Source organism: Bos grunniens, chromosome 20, assembly GCF_055505025.1.
Source record: "Bos grunniens cultivar Pamir isolate PY7600 chromosome 20, Bosgru_T2T1.0, whole genome shotgun sequence".
NCBI lineage: Eukaryota > Metazoa > Chordata > Mammalia > Artiodactyla > Bovidae > Bos > Bos grunniens.
This window is the reverse complement of record NC_141184.1, coordinates 57,846,204-57,870,908: the sequence shown is the minus strand read 5'-3', so window position 1 is coordinate 57,870,908 and position 24,705 is coordinate 57,846,204. Positions and strand designations below refer to the sequence as shown.

Here is a 24,705-nt window from a genome sequence, read left to right as displayed (position 1 = left end):
TAAAGCTTTATATACATATAGTCATATATCTACATCCTATCCCAATTTGAATCATAATGTATCCATAATTGCAGTATTTCAACTTAATGTTATGTAATTTATCCATGTTGATGTGTGTGGATTTAGTCCATCATTTAACTGCTATATAATACTACAATGTAGAAATAGATTACAACTTTTTTTCCCCTATGATAGCGATTTTGGTTATTTCCATTTATTCACTGCTACAAATAATGTTCCCTTACTTATTAATGTGGATGCTCATCTGCAAGAATTTCTTAAGGTTATGTATTTAAAACTGAAATGGCTGGGTCAAAAATGCACATCTTCTGGATTAGACATTGCCAAATTTGCTCTTTGTGGTGTTTGCACTTAATTTACACTTCCATCAACAATATATTAGATGTCACCTTACACCAATCAGAATGACCATCATGAAAAAGTCTACAAACAATAAATGCTAGAGTGTTGAGAAAAGGGAACCCTCCTACACTGTTGGTGAGAATGTAAATTAGTACAGCCACTATGGAGAACAGCCTGGAAGTTCCTTAAAACTCTAAAAATAGAGCTACCATATATCCTGCAGTCCCACTCCTGGGCATATATCTGAAGAAAATTATAGTTCAGAAGGAATCACACACCCCATTGTTTATTGCAGCACTATTTGCGATATTTAAGACACAGAAGCAAGCTAAATGTTTATTGACAGATGAATGGATAAAGAAAATGTGTGTGTGTATATATATATAAATACATATATACAATGGAATACTACTCAACCATTAAAAAGAATGAGATAATGCCATTTGTAGTAACATGGATGGACTTGGAGATTATTATACTAAGTGAAGTTAGATGAAGGCAAATAGCATACGGTATCATTTATATGTGGAATCTGAAAAAAGAGATGCAAATGAACTTATTTATAAAACAAACTCAGACATAGAGAATGAACTTATGTTTATCAAGGGGGAAGTGTAAAGGGGAGGGATAGATTGGGAGTTTGGGATTGACATATATACACTGCTACTTAAAACAGATAACCAACAAGGATGAACTGTGTAGCATTAGGAACTCTTCTCAATATTCTGTAATAACCTAAATGGGAATAGAACTTGAAAAAAGAATAGATACATGTACATGTATAACTGAATTACCTGGAATTAACATGACATTGTTACTCAATGGTACTCTAGTATAAAATAAAACGTTTTTAAAAATAATAAATAATTTTTAAAAAAGATTAAAAAAACCCCCAAATATTACATGTCCAGTTTGCCCAGTCCTCCCAAACACTTGATGTTATCAAACTGTAACATTTTTGCCACTCTGATGAAAGAAACATTTTCATTTCTATGATTACTAGCAAGATTGAACATTTCATTACTCATTTATCTGTCCTCAGGTTTTTTTCTCCTGCTACTTTTCTGTTTATACCATTAAAAATTTTTTTGACCTTTCCCTTATAGATTGGTGAGAGTTCTTTCAATATTCTTGATATTTATTATGCTTCAGTTATATTGTTATAATTTTTCTCTCACTTTCTGGTTTATGCTTTTTTTAATGTTTTTAAATTTTTCATTAATAAGTTTAAACTTACCAATCTTTTCCTTTATGCTTTGAGCTTTTGCACATTACCTAAGAAATCCTATAATAGTCTTTCAAAGATTAGAAGATATTTATTTTAACTAAGTCAAATTTAAATCCAGTCCTATTGAAAGAATAAAATGTTTTGTATAGAAAGTGTATGGAATCTGGTTTTAATGTCTGTGAGGTAAATTTAAAACTAATAATTTCAAACAAACATAAAATCAGAATTCTTCATTTTTTTCTGAAAATACAAGAAAACACTGTAACTATAAGACATGGCTTGATTTTTAACTAAAAAAATTAAAGTTAATTTATATGCTAATAGTAAACTACCTTACAATTTTTATTACCCTTAAAATTCCCTTGGTCTCTCTTCTCTGACTCTCAATTTCTTCTACCTTTGTTTTTCAGTCTCTGAAAAAATAAACACATGTGTGCAGGAAAATATATTTATATATATGTGTGTGTGTACAAGTTTCTTCCTCTCCCATATTTCTATTCATTTCATCTTTGATTTCCTGAAAGTGTCCATTCATTTACATTTAATTATATTTTAAAAACTTATAGCAAAGATATTTTTAGGTAGGGAAATTGCTATCAATTCCACTTTGCCCATAATCTTTATTTCTTTTTAAAAATTTTTAATTAAAAAAATTTTTTTAATTAATTATTTACTATTATTTTTTAAAGCCAAGGTGTCTCCCACTGAGAAATGAGTGTGTTGTGTACACTCTTTTTATATTCCTTTCCACTATGGTTTATCACAGAATATTGAATATAGTTCCCTGTTCTATGTAGTATGACCTTGTTGTTTATCCATTCTACATATAATAGTTTGCATTTGCCAAATTCCAAACTCCCATTCCATCTCTCCCCTACCCCGATTCCTCCGTCATTTTAAAATGAAACAGTGAAAAGAGAAAGAAAGCTGGAGTGAAAACTTAGGGTCCAAGAGGAGAGGATTGTTCATTATAAGAATCTTAAAGAATTTCTGTTGCAACTTAAATTCATTCAGGGTTTGATTTAAATTTGTTACATATAATTCAACTAAAAAATAATGTCTGGGTACTGCACTAAAACATTTCCATGCTAATGGAAGTGGTATGTGTAGTATTAGGAGGGCAAAATATTAATATAGTGTTTACATTTCAAGATAAGGAATGCATGTGCGCTTAGTCGAGTCCAGCTCTTTGGGACTTATGGGCTGTAGCCTCCCAGGCTTCTCTGTCCATGGGATTCTCTAGGCAAGAATACTAGAGTCTGTAGCTATTCTACTCTCCAGGGGATCTTCCTGACCCAGGGATTGAACCTGGGTCTCCTTGCATTGCAGGCAAATTCTTTACCAGCCTAGCCACCAGGGAAGCCTGATAAGAAATGAGGAGGAACCAATAGATTAAAAGAGTTACATGGTTACATGGGTAGCTTCTTTTTGTGAAAATACATTAGGATAACACTTTCATCAAGATATATTTATGTACTTTTCTTTATGAATATTCTACTTCATTAAAAAGTTCTTTAAAAAGGAGACATAAGAGATCAACCTAATGCAATGTATAGATCTGATTCCAATAAGTTTTTTAAGCCTTTATTTGCAATTGAGGAAATCTAGTACTTAATGAAATGAAGGGATTGTTGTTTTAAGTCAATAGTGTAGTAGTGGCTATTTTTTTAGTCCTTATATTTTAGAAATACAGTAAATATTTAATGAATGAAATGAGATGTTATCTGAGTTTGGCTTTAAGGTAATCCAGTGGGATAGAACCAGTAATAGGAAAAGTGGACATGATGTCATACTTGTTAAAACTGGATAATGGATACATTGGGATTCATTGTACTATTTTTCTGCTTTTGAATGTGTTTGAATTTTCTGTCATGCAGTGAAAACGGACACACACACACAGAGTTAAACTGAGAATTCATCATTTCTTATGCTGATAATTTTTTACCCTTATTCTTGCTATTTTTCTTAAGTCTTTTGGAGGATAGGATGGGAATCTCTTGGAAATTTTTCATTACTCTGTTTAGACGCAGGATGGCACTCTTTGAATAAGTAATTAGCCAAAGTCCACTTCTCATTGAATAAGCTCCTTTACAGTACTGCTGTTTCCTAAGGCAGTTTGTCTTAGGTGAGAGTAAAAACTTTTCAGTCAGCTTATAGACATGATTACTACTCATACCTTAACTTTAAATTTTCTCTGCTGGCTGTGTCTACTACCAGGTTTTGATAAATTAAGGATACGTTTCAACTACTATTTCAGAGGTGGTTTGATGCAAAGCCAGCTCTGTGCCCACTCTTATTTTTAGTATTTACAGTTATTGCTAAGAGATTAGCCAACTTGTATTCAGTTCAGTAACTCAGTCGTGTCCAACTCTTTGTGACCCCGTGGACTGCCAACTTGTATATTTTAATGTAAATATCTATCTATATCTATATATCTCCATATGAATCATCTTTATTTAAAACTGTCAGTTCCAACCTCAGGTCATGTTTCTACATTTTAATGGAATTGAGCCAGATAAAACTGATTAAGGTCAAGATGCAAACTATTGACTGTGGACAGATGCTTTCCCCTTTCAGTCCTCAAAGAAGAATAGAAATAACTGTATTCTTGGATGTTCTCAGTCTGATTCATGCCTTCTTTAGCCAACTATTCATGTATTCACCAGAAGTATTACACCTACTACCTCCGGTGTAGGAAGAAAAAAAAAAAAATCAAATGAGCAATAGTGTTAACAGAAGCTTGAAACTTAAGAGCTGGTATTCAGAAACGCCCTCCTCCCTATCCCCTTCCCTCCGGTCCAATTCCCCTTTCTGGTTCTGGCCATCGGAAATTGACTTGGCATTAACAGCGAACTGGAATTTCGAGGCGTCAATTCCCAGCCTCCCCCCTCACCCCCACCCCCCCGTCCGTCCCACCCCCCCCGCCCCCCCCGCACTCCCCACCCCTCGGAAACTCTTAAACCTCTCTCTACCCTCCTCTCAACGGTAGAGACAGATAAATGATACAGCAGATTACACCGCTGAAAGGCAACATTTGTCCTGAGCTATTTTCACATTTTTTCCTGTTTCCGATTTGTGTGCCAGACTTTGTTTGCTTTCTTAGGACATGGAAAACATATTTGGGCATTTCACTCACAGTTTAATGCCAGTGGCTTTTCCCCAGCAAATGAAAGTGAAAGTGCTACGTTGTAGCCTTGTTTTATCTTTAAAGTGGGGACTGGCAGCTGGTGTGTATGGAGTTGGTGGGGGAGGGGTTGGATTGGGAAACTTGAAGAACCAGTTTTCAGGTTTTGTTTGTTTATCTTGAGATAGCAGGAGGGTATCTGCCCCCTCCCCCGACTCTGGGGTCTGACTTGGGATTTATTTTCGTTGGGGCAGTCATTGAAGTTTCATTCAATATACTGTCTTAAAAATATATATATACTTGTAGCTTTCCCCGGTTGCACTTTAAAACACCATCCAGTCTCACCCTCATCTGGAAATAATGCAAGCTTCTCTCTCTTCCCCCGCTCTCTCTCCTCCCCCACTTTTTTTTTTTTTTTCTTTTAAAGCCCCACATAACCTGAAGTCAGTAATCAGATGGAAAATGTGCTGGTCTTAGTTTATTTTAGTCTACTTTCCCTTTTGTTGGCAATTTTGCTTGTTGAGGTATATTAAGGGGGAGAAAAAGCTCACACACAGGCATTTTGTGCACTTGTAGCTACGGAGTCTTGAAATCTGCCAAGATGTTTGATTGATGTTTACTATAGTTTCCTCAGAGACACTGTTTATGTGAAACTTTTAACATTGTTGTGTGGACTTTAAAAAAAATACACGAAGAAGGGTACCAGAGATCTTAACAGTGACATTAGTTCACCTAGCCATTCATCCTCCCTCCCCCTTGCCTTTTCCAAGAAACTACTAATCACAAACCAAGCTAGAATTTCTAAAAGAAGTTAGAGGAAGAGGAGGAAACGAGGCGGAGTGGGGAAGGGGATTGAGGTTAGAAGGGCCAGAATTTCTCATTCACAGGGTGGAAAAGTTGACATTGTCTAAACCCTTCTGAATGGCTGGTAGTTGGTTACCCCGATTGTACCTCTACCTCCCCTCCCCCTCCACGTGACGACCCAGGACACATGCGCACCCGACGCAGCCCGGCACATCTGCAGACTGACGTCAGTGTGCTCTGCCTCTGAGGAAAAGCTGCCAAAATTTTCTACTGCTGCAATTCAAGTTGGCTGGGGGCCGGTAGTGAGATCTAGGGCTACTTCAACAAAACTTTGCTGCCCTTCCTGCTCTTCTTGTCTTCTTTTCTCCTGATACCTTTTGATGCTCTTCACATGTTATTTGCATAGCAAAGGCACTAAGCTGTCCAGGAAGAGAGGGCACCACTTCCACCCCCAATAAGTCTTTTTTTTTTTCTTCCTTCCTTTCTTTTTTTTTTTCTTTCCTTTTTTTTTTTTTTTTTTGGAGGGAGGGGGTGCGGGAGAGAAAGGGGGTTTGCAAAGGCAGCATCTCAGGATGATAGCCTGGATGTATTGAAGGCATCTTTTTTTCTGCCAAATCGGAAAGTCCGTTCTCTAAAGCCCGGGTTAGCCAGACTATAGGGTTTTATTCTGGCTGCAGAATAACTAACTCACTGCTGTGGCTTTGCAAAGGGGGGCAGAAAAAAAAGAGGAGAGGGAGTACGTGAGTCGTCCAGTGCAATCTCTATTGTTTGAAACTTACTTTTTATCAGAATTTGAAGATGAAAACGGTAAGGAAGAGTTCACAATATTCAATGAAACCGTTTTTTTTTTTTAAATTAAAACTTGTGCTTTGCTTGTCTTCCGAATAACGCGTAGAAAACTTTTTTTCTGTGTGTGTTTTTTTTTTTTCTTTTTCTTCTTTTTTTTTTTTTTTTTTTTTAATGGCAATGAGTGAGCTTGACTGAACTCATTTTACAGATAGAAATCTTTTAACTCCAGACTAGTCGGGGGTTGGAGAATTCTGGGTCTTGCAAATATTTTATGATGCAAAAAGAAATATATGTTTATTATACAAATAGACATGTTTTGTGAAGTATGACTTGATTATGATTTTTGTGGTCTTTAATCACCAAATAGTAATTGGGAAAGCAATAATGATGTGATTTTAATCTGATTTTCAGTTCTTAAAAAAAGACCTGCATTTTACAGTTTTAAGTCAGTGTCTTTAGTCAGACAAGTGCATATTTTATGCCTGGGCTCAGAGGGCAGAATTAATGTGCTAGCTATAGTCCCGATGCTCTAGATATGTTAAGCTCTTAATAGGCTAATCAAAGAGATGGAAACGTGTGTTTTTGATTTACTTTTGGCCACTTGGGACATGGTAGGCTCATAACCCTCTGGAGCCTTGAATATCGGGATATGTCCGTGTATATGGTATATGGGATCAAAGTTCAGAGACTGGAGAGGAGACTGTGCTTCAGGGGTTATTGGAAAGCTGCCTTCAGATAATGTTTACTATAATTCCTGTCTTTGGTAATTTCTTTCCTTGTTGTAGTGGAAGCAAAGAGAGGGAGAGAGTGAGAAAGCGCACTCAGAGGGAACAAGAGAGTGAGTTTCTTACTCTTGTTTTTATTTGAGCTGCCGGTGCAACGCGTTTGGGCCAAATGCCAACTGTCTGGGTCACACGCGTTTTATCCAAATAGATTTAGCGCTGCTGTCTGGAAATGGGCTGCTGAATGTTAACTTTAGGATCAACTCAACCAGGGCAGCTCAGACTGTTACCCTCTGTCTGGGTGAAGAGGGGTGGGGGTGGGGGGGTTCGGGGGGGGGGGCGAGTGTGTGCAGAATGACGGAGGAAAGGGGAAACTGAACTATTGCTTGGAACTTTTAAAAACACACTGGAGTGTGATTTTCAACATACTCTTTTATGTTCAAATTTCTTGGACAATTTTTTTTTTCTTTCCTTTTTTAGGTTATGTTGATTAGACTGAAACTTAGATGTGTGAATGACAGCTCTCAAAATTCATGACAGGAAAATAAACTTAACATAAGACTGATGTAGTTGAAAGGAAATTGAGAAAATTAATTTTGGAGATAATTGTTTTCCTGTGTTTCACCGAAGTGGTAGCTGCAGTTCCAGTTTATATTAATTTAGTGTTTATATGTGATCATTGGTATTTTAGATTTTTGAAGAATAGCTATAGAGGCAAATAAGCTGATTTCAAACAAATCAACTTCATTCAGTTTCTTACAAATGGCAGCAAATGAAATCTGTGTTGTGGTATTAATATTTTTGTGATTTTCAAGGGCAAAACTCTCTAACCTCAAGACTTGAAATACTTTAATACTTTTCATGTCTGAGCCATTGCATGTAAGATTAATTCTTACTCTTGTCTATTCTTACTACTTCCTCTTCATTTCCTTAGCAACCATTAGTAGCTGCTGGTGCTTTGGGATGGTCCTCTATGCCAAATCTTATGCTGTGTGTGACTTTTCTGAGAGAATAAAGAGAGCTAACATATTAAGAGAGTTGATAGCACATTCTCTGGAACATTTCTGGGGCGAAGAGTAAAAGGTGGAAGAAGTGGATAGCTCTCTTGGTTCTACCAAAGGATTATCAACATTTTGAGCTAATGTCAAGAGAAAAAGGTGTTTCTGTTTTTCAGGAGAGAAGTTATAATACAGATAACGTATTTAACTTGCCATCTGGAAAAACAGTTGGGCACTACGTGTAATTTGGGGCTTGATTTTTATAAAATAATATTGTGTATTTTTGCTTTTGGCTCGTTTGCTTTTCTTGTTAGGTAAGTTTTAAGTCTCCTTAACTACACCTTTCCTTGGAAAGCAGTCTCACAGAATTTATGAATGACCTGTAAACTTTTGTATTTCAAGCCTTAGCGTATAATGGTGGTGGTTTTATTGCTAAGTTGTGTCTGACTCTTGCAACCCCATGGACTGCAGCCCGCCAGGCTCCTCTGTCCATGGGATTTCCCAGGCAAGAATACTGTAGTGAGTTGACATTTCCTTTGCCAGGGATCATCCCAACCCAGGGATCGAATCCGTGTCTCCTGCATTGCAGGTGCATTCTTTACTAATTGAGTCACCAGGGTAGCTAAATATTTGTTGAATGAATAATTGGAAAATGAAATGAGAAGTTAATTTTCACGTATAAAAATTTAAGTACCTGAAGGAAGTGTAGTATTATTGCTTCCTCAGTGAAGACAAAATCAGCTTTAAAAAAATAATCAGAATTAAGATGAATGAAAGAAGTCATGAAGGATGTTATACGTGTTCTTTAGCTCCATAATGATAGTTCTCGAGAGAAATTATTACCTTGGCTACTCCTAGATCATTTGAATCGGAAGTACAGATGATAGAGGAAGAAGACAAGTAAGTACCCTTCAACCAGGGTGGACTACTGAGGAAATCAGTAAAGTTTAAGTGTTTTAAAATTATTTCTACTTAGTGTCACTTTGATCAATGGAAGCAGGTAAATGATCCCTTAACTCTACTGATTGGTGCATTTTTCTTAGGGGAAAAAGTCTATGTAAAATCAATGTAAAATGGAAGTTTTGATTCTGTTTTCAAATTTAAAGTAGTTTAAGTCCAGTTATCATGACCTAAATTCTTTACTGTTCACTCTAGTAGATAACATGACCTAGTTGATTCCATCATCATATCCAACTGTTCCACATTCTTAATGGATGGAGGAACATGAAACTCCTTGAAGGCAGGCCTTTGAAAAATGAGGAGTCAGATATTGAGGAGAAGGGGACTAACATTTATTTAACTATTAAAGTGAAGCATGTTGGCACTTTACATCATGTATAATCTAATCTCTCAGCAAGTCTTTGTAAGGTAGATATCATAATCATGTTTTTATAGATGAGGAAACATCTATTATAGTTAAGTAACTCGCAGTCAAAACAGGATTCAAAACCTTTTGTATATTCCACAGCATAATGCTTCTGCTTTCCAATGTAAGGACATTATGCTTTTTGGATAATTATGTACTATTTTAATATTAATCTGAATTCTGGAAACTATATCTGGAAAAATTAGTACCTATACATATTTGCTTATGATGTCCAGATTAAATTCTCCAGTAGGTGTCAGAAAGTAAGTTCAGCTGTTCATTTTTATTGTTTGGTGACTAAGAGTGGTTAGATATATTAGTTGTTGTTGACTTTAATTGAACTTAAGCCCACTCATTTACTTATTATTAAATTTCTTCACTGGCACTGGAAGCTTGAAAAATGTGAGGAGGGGAGGAAGGAATGAGAATGGAGAAAGAGAGTGAAATTTATTGAGTGCCCATGTGCCAGATACTGTAGCCAGTGGTAGAACCAGGACTATCGCACTGGTTTGTTTATCTTCAAAACTTCTGCTCTTTCTATTATGCACCAATGTTCTTTTTTTAATACAAGTTCTTAAATCAAATATTAGTGTACTTTTGGGCAGGTAGTTCATACTACTTTTTCTCTGGATATTATACTTGCTTACTTAACTTGGGCACTTATAAGATAGTGGTAGTAATGGTAAAAGTAGAGGTTAAAAAACTGTGAAGAGCAGGAAATTTCTCAAGGGGAAAAAACAGTTGTTTCCTAAACATGGCTCATTATAAGTTTGTCAGTTTTAGAGCCTAGGAAAATAGGAAAAAAAGGATAAATATGATTCACTACAAATCTATCATCACTTACTAGAAATTAACTCAAATATGTTTATTATATGTTCCTCTTTAAAGGAAGATTAAAGTATATGAGGGACACACTTAATGTCAGATATTTTAATGCCCAGCACTCAAGTAATCTGAAGAAAGAACAATGAAGAGTAAATGTTCATGAAGCAACAGTTAAGCAGTTGGAGACAGTACATAAATAGGCTGGGAATCAAGATAACTGCATTAGTTTCTTTACTGTTGGAGCTTGTACAACATAGGTTTGAGCTGCAAGTCCACATATACATGAAATTTTTTTTTTTCAGTAATAATACTATAGCACTACACTATCCTTGATTAGTTGAGTCTATTAGGAGAAGCCACATACGTAGAGGGCCGCCTGTAGTTTATAATTTACATTTTTGCAGAAACTGGATACTGCCCACTCACACATAATTCAAGGGTCAGTTGTGCTGTTATTGAATGATAGTGTGATTTAATCTCTTTATAGATTTTTGCCTGAGAAATAATATATAGTGCCTGTTGTTTTGCCTAAATCACTATAGAAGAAATTTTGAGATAAAACAGTTATTGTGTATCAAGTTGCTTAAAATTTCACATTAATTAACATCACTTATGAATATTTAGCTTGATACTGGTCATATGCAATTACTATTGAATATTTAAGTTAGAGTAATTGAAAATGGAAATGTGATATAATAGAAAGAATTTAGACTTTAAAGCCAGATAATCTTATATATGACTCTCTACCCTGCTGTTTTCAAGTTATGTGGCCACTATGAGCTTCAACTTCTTTATCTGTAAATTAGCAGCTGTATTAGTTATCAGTTGGTGCAAAAATTATCACCATAAACTTAGCAGCTTACAGAATACACATTTATTAACAGTATCTGTGAGTCAGGAGCCTGGGCATGGCTTACTCTGTCTTGTGCTTCAGAGTCTCTCAAGAGGCTGTAGTTAAAAGTGTATGAAACGAGATGCCAGTCCAGGTTCAATGCAGGATACTGGATGCTTGGGGCTAGTGCACTGGGACGACCCAGAGGGATGGTATGGGGAGGGAGGAGGGAGGAGGGTTCAGGATGGGGAGCACATGTATACCTGTGATGGATTCATTTTGATATTTGGCAAAACTAATACAATTATGTAAAGTTTAAAAAAAAAAAGTGTTGGTAAGGACTAAGGGAACCACAGAGCACTTGAGTGGGGAGGGATATGCTTATAAGCTCACATATTCAAGGTTTAGTTCCTTGCAAGCTATAGCATCGGGGGCTGCATTTCCTAGCTAGTGGTTATCTGAAGGCTGCTCTCAGTTCCTTGCCATGTGAGCCTATCCATATGGCAGCTTGTTTCGTCAAAGTCCAGTAAGGGAGTCTACCGTTAACATGGAAGTCAGAATCTTTTGTAATCTAATCATGGAAGTGACATCCTCTCACCCTTGAGGTATTATATTAGTTAGGATCAAATTACTCCAAGGAAGGAGGTTACAGAATGGCAGGGGTATTAGGATTCAGGATCACTGGGGCCATTCCTCACATAGGGGCAATAATACCTGCTTTATAAGATTGTAATGAATATTAAAAGGAGTAACATAATTTAAAGTTCTCTTTGTTTTAGACCTGACCTTAAACTACCTTTCTAGATATTACCTGTCTTCTGCATAGGAACAAAACTTAATATCATTACTAATAGTATTTTCCATTTTTTCTTGCCATCTATACTTTGTGGAATCTGTTTCTTTAATTTGTAATGATTGCCCCCAGAAACTTGACTTGTCAAATTCTGTTCATCTTCCAGGGTGTATCTCAAATGTTATTTTTTTTCATAACCTTTTCTTCACCTATCTTTCTTTGACTCAGAAGTCATCCCCTTCATCTGATCTCTTATAAATGCCTTTGTAAGCTTATTATGGCATATGTCAGTCTGTATTGAATTTTTTCTTTTTCCTTAGATTATGATCGCCTAAAGGGCAAAGACTGTGTCTTAATCTTTTCTTATCTCCATGTTGTTATAGCATCATTTTTAAAACACATAAGACAACAGTTGTTGATTGGTTAAATTAGTTTTCAAGATTTATCAATTTAATAATTTGTAGACACAGACTTAAGAAACTTGAAATGATTGTGGGTTTTTTATACATTGTAATAACCAATATTTCTAGCACTATAGGGAATGAAGTATTCCAAATAAGTTAATTTTACAGTTAAGCTTTTGAATATCAGATATTTAGCTATAACACCGTCATATACACAACATGAACTATTAAGCTATATAAGGACCATTTCTCTCTACCTTCAATGTATTACTTTGGGTTTCTAAAGCTACTTTTTGGTTTTTCCTCTTTTTTTGGTTAACTTTTGTTGCTTTTACTGAGCTACTTTTTAGTCCTTTTTTTGTTTCCTTATTTTAAAGTGCTGTGTGCTGGAAAATCAGGTAGCCAAATAGGCCAGTGTTCTGTATAAAATGTGAAATCATGGCCTCTGAGTGAAATTGTAAGTCAGAAGAAAAGTACATGAGATAGGACATGAAATCTGTTGTGTAACCTGAACTGAATTTTTAAAAATTCTTTTCAGAAAATGAATTACTTTTCTTTATAGTTATATTCTAGATAAATTGTCTCATATGTGTTGCTTTATGAGTCAAAAGATTTCCAGATAAATCAAGGGTTACAGTAAATGTGGTTCAGCTTTTCAGAAGTTTAATCTATGCTACTGTCTGAGTTTTCACAAATAGCTGCTTAATACCACTGTGTATTTATAGATCTACTCTCTAAGAAAAAAATGACAGGTAACAAATCAAACTCTAGATAGAGGTGTACTAAATGTTAGAGAATACAGTCACATATGTTTATCACTTTCATAAAATGAACTTTGTGAAGTCAGCCTGGTTTTTATCAAAAGATTAGTCACTATACCCATACATTGTTATTTTCAAAGTTTTAAGAAGAGAATTTTTATGATCCTCTTTAGGTTCCTTCTTTGATTATCAGGTAGCTTTGGTATTATCCTTCTAAACATTTAGGTTTCCAATTCGGTACTTAGTCTTGTGAATATTTATTTACACTATGAAGGACAACAATGGTCTGATTTAATTATGTAATTTTGTAGTATATGTCCTTTGGCAAGCATTCTGCAATATAGATCTGTCCATTCAGAATGTTTTTCAATTAACTTAATTTTTTTTTTTCTAGGTTAAAAAATGGCCATACTTTAGTGACTATTCAGCCTAATTCTCTGCTTATGAAAATTTCCATCATTATTTTTTTCATTTTGGATTGAGAAAATGAATCCAAATATAGAAGAAAGTACCAGATGTTGGGGGAAAATACCTGCTAAATAGTGGAACGTCTAATAACTAATCTGCAAGAAGTTGTAAAGAAATAAAATTGTTATGCTTCGATTTTGGTATGGTATTGACTCTCTAGAACATAGGTAGCCCTCTAAAAAATCATCCAGTTTTCTAAATTATGGAAATTTTGTGGAAGACGTTTACCTGGATTTTGAGCCTCATCATGGCTTCATCGGAATTTCATAGTGACTACAGGCTTTCATACAGTTCTCAAGGTAGGATTCCTGCTTTTGAAACTGACAAAAAAATATTGCTATTAATCTTACAAGGAAAGATTCTGAATATTTAGTTGAACGAACATTTTCTTTCAGATGTGTAATGGTAGGAGCAGAGACCTACTGTGTCAATTCAGTGCTAGTTCATAAATGTTAATGACTATAATAGACTTTTAACTTGTCCTACTAGTATTTAACATCTAGTGCATTTTAGAGTTGACTGGTCTTCCTCGGAAGACCCTAGCCTCTTCTTCTGATTCTTAACTTTACTAATACACTCACTGTCAGGGTTTACAATAAAGATCATGTTCAAAAGGAATCCAAAGGTTATTGCTATAGAAGAATAAGAAACCAGACAAATTCTGACGTAAGATCCTTGTGGACCCTTAATATAAAAATGTGTTTCCAAACTTAAGAATTCTGATCTAAGGACTAGAAGCTAGATAAAAGAATTAGAAGTTCAACTTGTCAAGTTCTAATCCATGTGTGAAACTTGCTGAGTCATGTCCAACTCTTTGCGACCCCATGAACTATACAGTCCAGGGAATTCTCTAGGCCAGGATACTGGAGTGGGTAGCCTTTCCCTTCTCCAGGGGATCTTCCCAACCCAGGGATCAAAGCCAGGTCTCCCGCATTGCAGGTGGATTCTTTACCAACTGAACCACAGATCAGATCAGTCGCTCAGTCATGTCCGACTCTTTGCGACCCCCTGAATCGCAGCATACCAGGCCACCCTGTCCATCACCAACTCCCGGAGTTCACTCAGACTCACGTCCATCGAGTCAGTGATGCCATCCAGCCATCTCATCCTCTGTTGTCCCCTTCTCCTCCAGCCCCCAATCCCTCCCAGCCTCAGTCTTTTCCAATGAGTCAACTCTTTGCATGAGGTGGCCAAAGTACTGGAGTTTCAGCTTTAGCATCATTCCTTCCAAAGAAATCCCAGGGCTGATCTCCTTCAGAATGGACTGGTTGGATCTCCTTGCAGTCCAAGGGACTCTCAAGAGTCTTCTCCAACACCATAGTTCAAAAGCATCAGTTCTTCGGTGCTCAGCTCTCTTCACAGTCCAACTCTCACATCCATATATGACCACAGGAAAAACCATAGCCTTGACTAGACGAACCCTTGTTGGCAAAGTAATGTCTCAGCTTTTCAATATGCTATCTAGGTTGGTCCACAAGGGGAGCCCATAATTTTAGTCCATAAAATTGAACTTTTTGTCATAGAAAAGATGTTACCAGAGTTCCTAGGAATGAAGATCATTTTGTTTTCCACAGACCAGTCCAATTCTTAAAGAGTTATTGGAAGCATACCTTTTTGAATTCTGCTCCCATGAATGTATAGTAGCAGATCTTTTTTTTTTCTGTCCTGATAAGCCAGATTTTCAGGACCATTATGGATTGATGTATATATCTAAGAAGTCCATATGTACAAAATGTGCCTCTCAAATCAACAAAGCCATAGCATTTAATATAAACTGTTATTTATAATTGAAATAAGTATTATTTTTAATTTTTTTTCCATTTGGTCATGGTTTCATGGGAGTTTATATTTGTGGGTGAACTTCATATTTAGACAGTGAAGCAGTGTGCAGACATTTGGTTCTGCCTTAGTGATAAACTTAGCTAAAGGACGATATGGTTAAGAAGGTAAATTGGTAATATTTAGTGCATCTAAGTGAGGAAAATGTATTTAATAGTCTTCTGAATTTTTTATCGATCTGATAATTTTTAAACAACTGTACTGTAATAAACATACCATATAATCACCCATTTAAAGTGTACAATTCATTGGTTTATAGTTACTCACAGAGTTGTACAACCATCATAACAATCAAATTTAGAACATTTTATCAACCCCAAAAGAAACTGAACTCATTAATGGTCACTCCCCACTTCCCTCCAAACCACCTTATCCCCAGTCCTAGGCAACCTCTGGTCTATTTTTTGTCCATAGAGGTTTGCCTATTCTGTGTGACTGGTTCTTTTCACTTAGCCTATTGTTTTTATAGTATTAGATAATGAACTTTGATTATGAAGGCTGTTATGAAGATTCATTCATGTCATAACATGTTTCAGTATTCCTTTTTATTGTACAATAATTTGTTGCATAAATATATCACATATTATTCATCATTCATTCATTTATCAATTGATAGACATTTGGGTTATTTACCCCTTTTGGTTATTATGAATAATGCTGCTATGAACATTTTTGTGCAAGTTTTTGTGTGGATGTATGTTTTCATTTCTCTTGTAAAAATACCTGAGAGTGAAATTGCTGGGTCAGATGCTAGTTCTATGTTTAACTTTTTGAGGAACTGCTAGGCTGTTTTCCAAAGTGGTTGCTGTATTTTACCTTGTGACTGATAATTAAAAAAAAAAAAAAAAAAGTTCAACAAGGCTGTGGAGATTCTGTGTAAACTCTTTTGGGTAACTTTCACAACATTTTATCTGAATGAAATTCTGTTGTTTTAAATATGTGTACTTTTACCAATATTCTTATGTACTATAGAATTTAGCTCTTAGAATTCATGTTTTCAGAATTAAATTAAAAAAAAAAAGCCTTTCAAAAAACTTTAAAATACTTTTTAAAGGAATGGAATATTTGGAATTTAATTCATCTTGAGATTTTAAACTTTTGCTCTTTCATTTTTGCTTAATATAACATGTTTTCCCTAACTTCATATAAAATAATGCATAGTTTTAAGGAATATAGTTGCTTATACTGCTACTTCTTTGATCTGTTAAATTTTCTTTTCTTCCATGTGTTTTTTCTGGATTTTCTGCCTTGTGATTACAAAAGAGGAATTCCTGACTTATCTAGAACACTACCAGCTAACTATTCCAATAAGAGTTGATCAAAATGGAGCTTTTCTCAGCTTTACTGTGAAAAATGATAAACACTCCAGGAGAAGACGGAGTATGGACCCTATTGATCCACAACAGGCAGTATCTAAGTTATTTTTTAAACTTTCAGCCTATGGCAAGCACTTTCACCTAAACTTGACTCTCAACACAGATTTTGTGTCCAAACATTTTACAGTAGAATATTGGGGAAAAGATGGACCCCAGTGGAAGCATGATTTTTTAGACAACTGTCATTACACAGGATACTTGCAAGATCAACGTAGTACAACTAAAGTGGCTTTAAGCAATTGTGTTGGGTTGGTAAGTAGCTGTTATAATTTTAAATTTCTGATGGGGAAATAAATTCACAATATAAATGTCTTTTCTCAGGTTAATAATATACACACATATATTTATATGGTTTATCTAGGAAAGGAAACATTCTAAAATTTTTGTTATTTCTATTGCCTTTGCTTTTGATAATCTTTTTCATGTTTGCATTGAACTTTCAAAGTAGGAACAATTTTTTAAACCCCGTATTATTAGTAGAGGAGTGAATGAAACCTCTCATTTCCTTTTAGAGTTAAATTTTTCTGATCAAATACTATATGCTTAATGCATAGACAAAACTCAGTCTTTGATGAGGAACTTAAGGGTATTGTGTGTATGTATGTGTTTGTATTACGCAGGAAACCATGACACTGATTACCTCTTTAAGTTTCTTTCATGTCTTTCTCTGGTAATCAACATAACTTAAAATTACTCATGACCTACTTAGGTTTATAAGTCCTTGAAGCAAAATCTTATATATCAATCAATGTCTCTTTAGAAAATATTTTTTCCTACATTTATCTGATAATTGATGATAAATCTTATTTTACCCTGAAACTGGATTTCAAGAGTATAGGTTCTATGCTGGGCATTTGAGTCCATTCTAGTCTAATGGTAAATACACAGTTCAAGGCTGCACATAGTAATGGTTGTAGAACGAAGCGCATTCTTCCATTTCTACTTCCTGTATTTCACACTTCATCTACTGCTTTTCATGCCAGTGTAGATGTTCTGTTAAAGCTTTATTGGTTTAAAAGAGTATAGACATTTTGATGCTCAACTCACATTTTCAGAAACTGTTTTTCTTCCTTACTCTATCACATCCATATCCTCAATCTTATTTCAGTATAAAAAAGTATATGGAGTTGAGTTTAGATAGGTTCTAAATTTCAAAGAAGTATTAAGAACCACATAGTTGAGAAAAATTTTTGCTATGGGTATATATAAGAATTTGCTCAAATGTCAATTTTCTGTAATGTTAATAAGTCAAAATGATTACTAAGATTTTGATATTTGGATTATTTCCTATGCTGCTGCTGCTAAGTCACTTCAGTCGTGCCCGACTCTGTATGACTCCATAGACGGCAGCCCACCAGGCTCCCCCGTCCCTGGGATTCTCCAGGCAAGAACACTGGAGTGGGTTGCCCTTTCCTTCTCCAATGCATGAAAGTGAAAAGTGAAAGTGAAGTCGCTCAGTCGTGTCTGACTCTTCACGACCCCATGGACTGCAGCCTTCCAGGCTCCTCCGTCCATGGGATTTTCCAGGCAAGAGTACTGGAGTGGGGTGCCACTGCCTTATAATATAGACATATTGAATACATTCATCACTAGTTTCTTTGTCTCTAAGCAGTTTTAAACTTTATATACAAAAGAGAGTTCTCTTTTTGAATAAATTATCCAAACTAATTATTTTTAAACTTATGACATTTGCTGTTAAGTATGATAGAAAAATACTGTTCCTAGTCATTAACCAAGCTCTTTAAATTTGGCATTAATTATGCCATTGATAATTTTAACACGGTGGTCAAATGAACAGATCTGAGATTTAGAAAAAAAGCTAATTCCATTGTGAAGCTGAAGGAAGAGGAGTGATTGGAGATATGAAGATGAGTTAGATCTTATAGGAGATAAGGAAAGTCTATACCAAGACCATGGCACTGGGAATGGAGCAGATAGAATAAATTTGAACCTCATTTTGGTGAGAAAACTTATAGGATTTGTGTCTTATTGGTTTTTCTTCCCTAGCATACATTAAGTAGTGGATATTTAATAATATTTTAAAAAATTGAAATATCATTGAACTGGCTATGAAATGGAGGAGAGAAAGTAATTGAAGATGATTGAGATTTCACATTTGGATGAGGCTGTATATGAATTTTACTAATAGAGAAAAGTCATGGTAGTGGAATTTTAAAGGAAATGGATTTTAAAGGAAGATGAAGATAGTGATTTTGATATAGTAAATGTGAAGAATCTGAAGGAATAAAGGTTAAAGATTCTAGTTGGCTTTTGGAAAATATAGCTTTGAAATTTAGAAAAGAATTTTATTCTGGAAACAAATAATTTGAGAATTGCTGATATAAGTGATTACTGATGGAATGGTGAAAGATGTTGTTAAGGCAAAGGTGAGAAGAAGGTTATAAATGGAATCTGTACTTAAGGGAGTAGCAGAGTGTCACTCATCTGTTTTTCATCCTCATTGAAACTTTCTGTGTCTCTTGTTCTCTTTTTTCCTATTCATTAGCACCTGTTTTGGGCTTCCCTTGTGGCTCAGCTGGTAAAGAATCCACCTGCAGTGCGGGAGACCTGGGTTTGACCCCTAGGTTCCGAAGATCCTCTGGAGAAGGGAAAGGATACCCACTCCAGTATTCTGCCCTGGAGAATTCCATGGACTGTAGGGGTCATAAAGAGTTGGACCTGACTGAGCGACTTTCACTTTCACTTTTAGCACCTGTTTTGCTTCCTGTTGAAACTGTGTGGTGTTGATTCACTTTGATTTCTTGATTTAGGGTTGGTCTACCAGGTTTATAACTGAAGTTTCCATTTCGCTTTGACAACTAATAAGGAATTTGTGAGCAGATCCTATGTAAATATCCTTCCTCATCACACTTTTATTTGCCAGTTTTAGTAATCCTCACATTTATTCTTATTTTATGTCATGTTATTTTTTAAAATGTGTCCAACTCTGTGACCCCGTAGACTGTAGCCTGCCAGGCTTCCTCTGTCCATGGAATTCTCCAGGCAAAAATCCTGAAGTGGGTAGCCATTATCTTCTCCAGGGGATCTTCCCAACCCAGAGACTGAACCTGAGTCTCCTTCATTGCAGGTGGATTCTTTACCATCTGACCCAGCAGGGAAGCCCTATATCACATTACATTTTTAATCAAATGGAATATATAAATAAGTTTTTCTAAAATCCCATTTTTCTAAGGTCCTTTTTAACCAATTTTGTTTTTAATTGTTCTATATAAAAATAGTTTTCAGTGTAGAGATCATTGGTGCTTTCTAATCATATTTCCTTACCCATAATTTCAATTTACACTGCTTATACCACTCATCCATTTCCTTAGCCTTTGTATCTATTGCTTGGAATATATTCCATTCTTCTTTGGAGGCATTTTTCTTGGAGTATATGGGTTAATCAATTTCTTGAGCTAGTAATAGCTCAAGATCTTGGGGTTTCTTTTTTCCTAGGTTAGTTCCACATTTTCTTTTTGTTTACAGAATTTGCATACTTGTTTTGTTGGAGAACATTGTTAAGTAATTACCTCAGAAAAGGTGCCTGAGAAGTAAAATTTCTGTCTTTGCATGTTTCAAAGTGACTTTATGTTGCCCTCTTGTTTGGTTAATAATTTAGCTAGATATAGAAGTCTAGGTTCAAAAATAATTTTCCTTTAGGACCATGGATGTTGGAATTGGGAAAAGGAAATATGGGGTATCAAAATTATCTCTATGGTTTTATATCTTAGGAAAAGATATAAAGGTCTAAGCTGATTTATTTTTCAGTTCAGTTCAGTTACTCAGTCGTGTCCGACTCTTTTCGACCCCATGAATCTCAGCACGCCAGGCCTCCCTGTCCATCACCAACTCCCGGAGTTCACCCAGACTCACGTCCATCGAGTCAGTGATGCCATCCAGCCATCTCATCCTCTGTCGTCCTTTTCTCCTCCTGCCCCCAATCCCTCCCAGCATCAGAGTCTTTTCCAATGAGTCAGCTCTTCGCATGAAGTGGCCAAAGTACTGGAGTTTCAGCCTCAGCATCAGTCCTTCCAAAGAACATCCAGGATCTCCTTTAGGATGGAATGGTTGTATCTCCTTGCAGTCCAAGGAACTCTCAAGAGTCTTCTCCAGCACCACAGTTCAAAAGCATCAATTCTTCGGCGCTCAGCTTTCTTCACAGTCCAACTCTCACACCCATACATGACCACTGGAAAAACCATAGCTTTGACTAGACAGACCTTTGTTGGCAAAGTAATACCTCTACTTTTTAATATGCTGTCTAGGTTGGTCATAACTTTCCTTCCAAGGAGTAAGCATCTTTTAATTTCATGGCTGCAATCACCATCTGTAGTGATTTTGGAGCCCCCAAAAATAAAGTCTGACACTGTTTCCACTGTTTCTCCATCTATTTCCCATGAAGTGATGGGACCAGATGGCATGATCTTAGCTTTCTGAATGTTGAGCTTTAAACCAACTTTTTCACTCTCCTCTTTCACTTTCATCAAGAGGCTTTTTAGTTCCTCTTCACTTTCTCCTACAAGGGTGGTGTCATCTGCATATCTGAGGTTATTGATATTTCTCCTGGCAATCTTGATTCTAGCTTGTGCTTCCTCTAGCCCAGCATTTCTCATGATGTACTCTGCATATAAGTTAAATAGGCAGGGTGACAATATACAGTCTTGACGTACTCCTTTTCCTATTTAGAACCAGTCTGTTGTTCCATGTCCTGTTCTAACTGTTGCTTCCTGACCTGCATACAGATTTCTCAAGAGGCAGGTCAGGTGGTCTGGTATTCCCATCTCTTTCAGAATTTCCCACAGTTTATTGTGATCCACACAGTCAAAGGCTTTGGCATAGTCACTAAAGCAGAAATAGATGTTTTTCTGGAACTCTCTTGCTTTTTTGATGATCCAGCAGATGTTGGCAATTTGATCTCTGGTTCCTCTGCCTTTTCTAAAACCAGCTTGAACATCAGGAAGTTCACGGTTCACGTATTGCTGAAGCCTGGCTTGGAGAATTTTTGAGCATTACTTTGCTTGTGTGTGAGATGAGTGCAATTGTGCAGTAGTTTGAGCATTCTTTGGCATTGCCTTTCTTTGGGATTGGAATGAAAACTGACCTTTTCCATCCTGTGGCCACTGCTGAGTTTTCCAAAATTGCTGGCATACTGAGTGCAGCACTTTCACAGCATCATCTTTCAGGATTTGAAATAGCTCAACTGGAATTCCATTACCTCCACTAGCTTTGTTTGTAGTGATGCTTTCTAAGGCCCACTTGACTTCACATTCCAGGATGTCTGGCTCTAGGTGAGTGATCACACCATCGTGATTATCTTGGTTGTGCAGCTCTTTTTTGTACAGTTCTTCTGTGTATTCTTGCCACCTCTTCTTAATATCTTCTGCTTCTGTTAGGTCCATACCATTTCTGTCCTCTATCGAGCCCATCTTTGCATGAAATATTCTCTTGGTATCTCTAATTTTCTTGAAGAGATCTCTAGTCTTTCCCATTCTGTTGTTTTCCTCTATTTCTTTGCATTGATTGCTGAGGAAGGCTTTCTTATCTCTCCTTGCTATTCTTTGGAACTCTGCATTCAAATGGGAATATCTTTCCTTTTGTCCTTTGCTTTTCACTTCTCTTCTTTTCATAGCTATTTCTAAGGCCTCCTCAGACAGCCATTTTGCTTTTTTGCATTTCTTTTCCATGGGGATGGTCTTGATCCCTGTCTCCTGTACAGTGTCACGAACCTCCGTCCATAGTTCATCAGGCACTCTGTCTATCAGATCTAGTTCCTTAAATCTGTTTCTCACTTCCACTTATAATCATAAGGGATTTGATTTAGGTCATACCTGAGTGGCCTAATTGTTTTCCCTACTTTCTTCAATTTCACTCTGAATTTGGCAATATGGAGTTCATGATCTGAGCCACAGTCAGCTCCCGGTCTTGGTTTTGCTGACTGTATAGAGCTTCTCCATCTTTGGCTACAAAGAATATAATCAATCTGATTTCAGTGTTGAGCATCTGTTGATGTCCATGTGTAGAGTCTTCTCTTGTGTTGTTGGAAGAGGGTGTTTGCTATGACCAGTGTGTTCTCTTGGCAAAACTATATTAGCCTTTGCCCTGCTTCATTCTATACTCCAAGGCCAAATTTGCCTGTTACTCCAGGTGTTTCTTGACTTCCTACTTTTGCATTGCTGCTGCTGCTAAGTCACTTCAGTCATGTCCGACTCTGTGCAACCCCTTTAGACAGCAGCTCACCAGGCTCCTCTGTCCCTGGGATTCTCCAGGCAAGAACACTGGAGTGGGTTGCCATTTCCTTCTCCAATGCATAAAAGGGAAAAGTGAAAGTGAAGTCGCTCAGTTGTGTCGGACCTTTAGCGACCCCATGGACTGCAGCCTACCAGGCTCCTCTGTCTGTCGGATTTTCCAGGCAAGAGTACTGGAGCGGGGTGCCATTGCCTTCTCCGTTTTGCATTGCCGTCCCCTATAATGAAAAGGACATCTTTTTTGTGTGTTAGTTCTAAAAGGTGTTGTAGGTCTTCATAGAACCGTTCAATTTCAGCTTCTTCAGCATTACTGGTTGGGGCATAGGCTTGGATCACCATGATATTGAATGGTTTGCCTTGGAAATGAACAGAGATCATTCTGTCATTTTTGAGATTGCATCCAAGTACTGCATTTCGGACTCTTTGGTTGACCATGATGGCTACTCCATTTCTTCTAAGGTATTCCTTCCCACATAGTTAGAAAAGACCAACAACCCCATTAGACTTTCTGTTCATTTAGTTATGTTCACAACTGCCTGTCTACATTTTTCAATATTAATTCATCCATTCGTCAAATGATTATAAGTACTTATCATGTATGAGGCACTGTTCTAGGTGATAGGAGTACAACAGTGAGCAAAACAAGACTCCATATAATCATATAGCTTGCATTCTAGTGGAGGAGATGCACAATTAAGTAAATAAGAATCATAGTATGTTGGATAGTGATAAGTTCTAAGGTAGAAAAATTATTTACTAAAGACCTTAAAAGGAGTAGGAAAAGGAATGATGACATCTGAAGGATAAGATTTCCAGGTGGAGATCTTCAAATACAAAAGTCTGATTTGGGAGTGTTTGAGGAACACCAAGATTACCATGGCTAGAGCTAAGTGAGAGAGAGCAAGATTAATGGAAGGTGAAGTTAGAAAGAGAACTGGGGGCAGATGTTAGGTTTTAGAGAACACAGTAAGGAAAGAATCAGTGATGATTCCAAGCTTGGGGCCTGAGCAACTAGAATATATTAATGCTGTGCTATGCTATGCTGTCACTTCAGTCGTGTCCAACTCTGTGTGACCCCATAGACGGCAGCCCACCAGGCTCCCCCGTCCCTGGGATTCTCCAGGCAAGAACACTGGAGTGGGTTGCCATTTCCTTCTCCAGTGCATGAAAGTGAAAAGTGAAAGTGAAGTTGCTCAGTCGTGTCCGACTCTTAGCGACCCCATGGATTGCAGCCTAACAGGCTCCTCTGTCCATGGAATTTTCCAAGCAAGAGTACTGGAGTGGGTGCCATTGCCTTCTCAGGAATATATTAATAGCAGCCAGCAATGAGATGAGAAAGATGTAGGTATTAATTGAGATGGAAAGGCTGTAGTAGTAGTAGGTTGGGGGATTTTATATATCATAATTTCACATGTTGAACTTGAGATACTATATAGGATGCTAGATATACAAGCCTGGAGTTCAGGAGAGAGATGGGAGTTGTGAACTTATTTTGGGAGTCATCTGTCTGTCTATATGTCTGTATCTGTATCTATCTTTATATATGGCATTTAAAGCCAGGAGGTAATATGAACTTGCTTTGAGAGAGTATATATAGAATAAATTAGAAGTCTAAGGATTGAGCCTTTGGGTGCTCCAATAGGTTAGGGAGATCAGAAAGATGTGGAGGGGACATCTAAGAACAGTGGAGCAAAAAACCTGAAGAAAAACCAGGAAAATATCCTGGAAGCTAATAGAGGGAAGTATTTAAAGGGAAAAATGCTGCTGA

General features: G+C 36.6%; 2 protein-coding genes across 17 annotated transcripts in view; both read left to right on the top strand.

Annotated features, from left to right (window-relative positions):
- CENPK (centromere protein K) overlaps positions 1-13,612 on the top strand; it is a 55,933-nt gene extending 42,321 nt beyond the window's left edge. Inside the window, exon 11 of the mRNA XM_086361986.1 lies at positions 13,404-13,612. Within this exon, the coding sequence (XP_086218112.1) occupies positions 13,404-13,408 (5 nt within the window). The 3' untranslated portion in view covers positions 13,409-13,612. The remainder of the gene's footprint in view (positions 1-13,403) is intronic.
- Positions 13,613-13,636: 24 nt separating this feature from the next.
- Positions 13,637-24,705, top strand: part of ADAMTS6 (ADAM metallopeptidase with thrombospondin type 1 motif 6) — a 279,491-nt gene continuing 268,422 nt past the window's right edge. For 13 of the 16 annotated variants that reach the window (XR_015148908.1, XR_015148909.1, XR_015148911.1 and 10 more), the window contains exons 1-2: positions 13,637-13,776; positions 16,580-16,944. Coding sequence is in view for 4 of the 16 variants with exons in the window: in XM_086361952.1 (XP_086218078.1) it covers positions 13,680-13,776; positions 16,580-16,944 (462 nt within the window). In the remaining 12 variants the exon portion in view is untranslated. Of the gene's footprint in view, positions 13,777-16,579; positions 16,945-24,705 lie in introns of those variants that run through there. The other 3 variants (XM_086361958.1, XM_086361955.1, XM_086361962.1) reach the window with 2 other exon arrangements.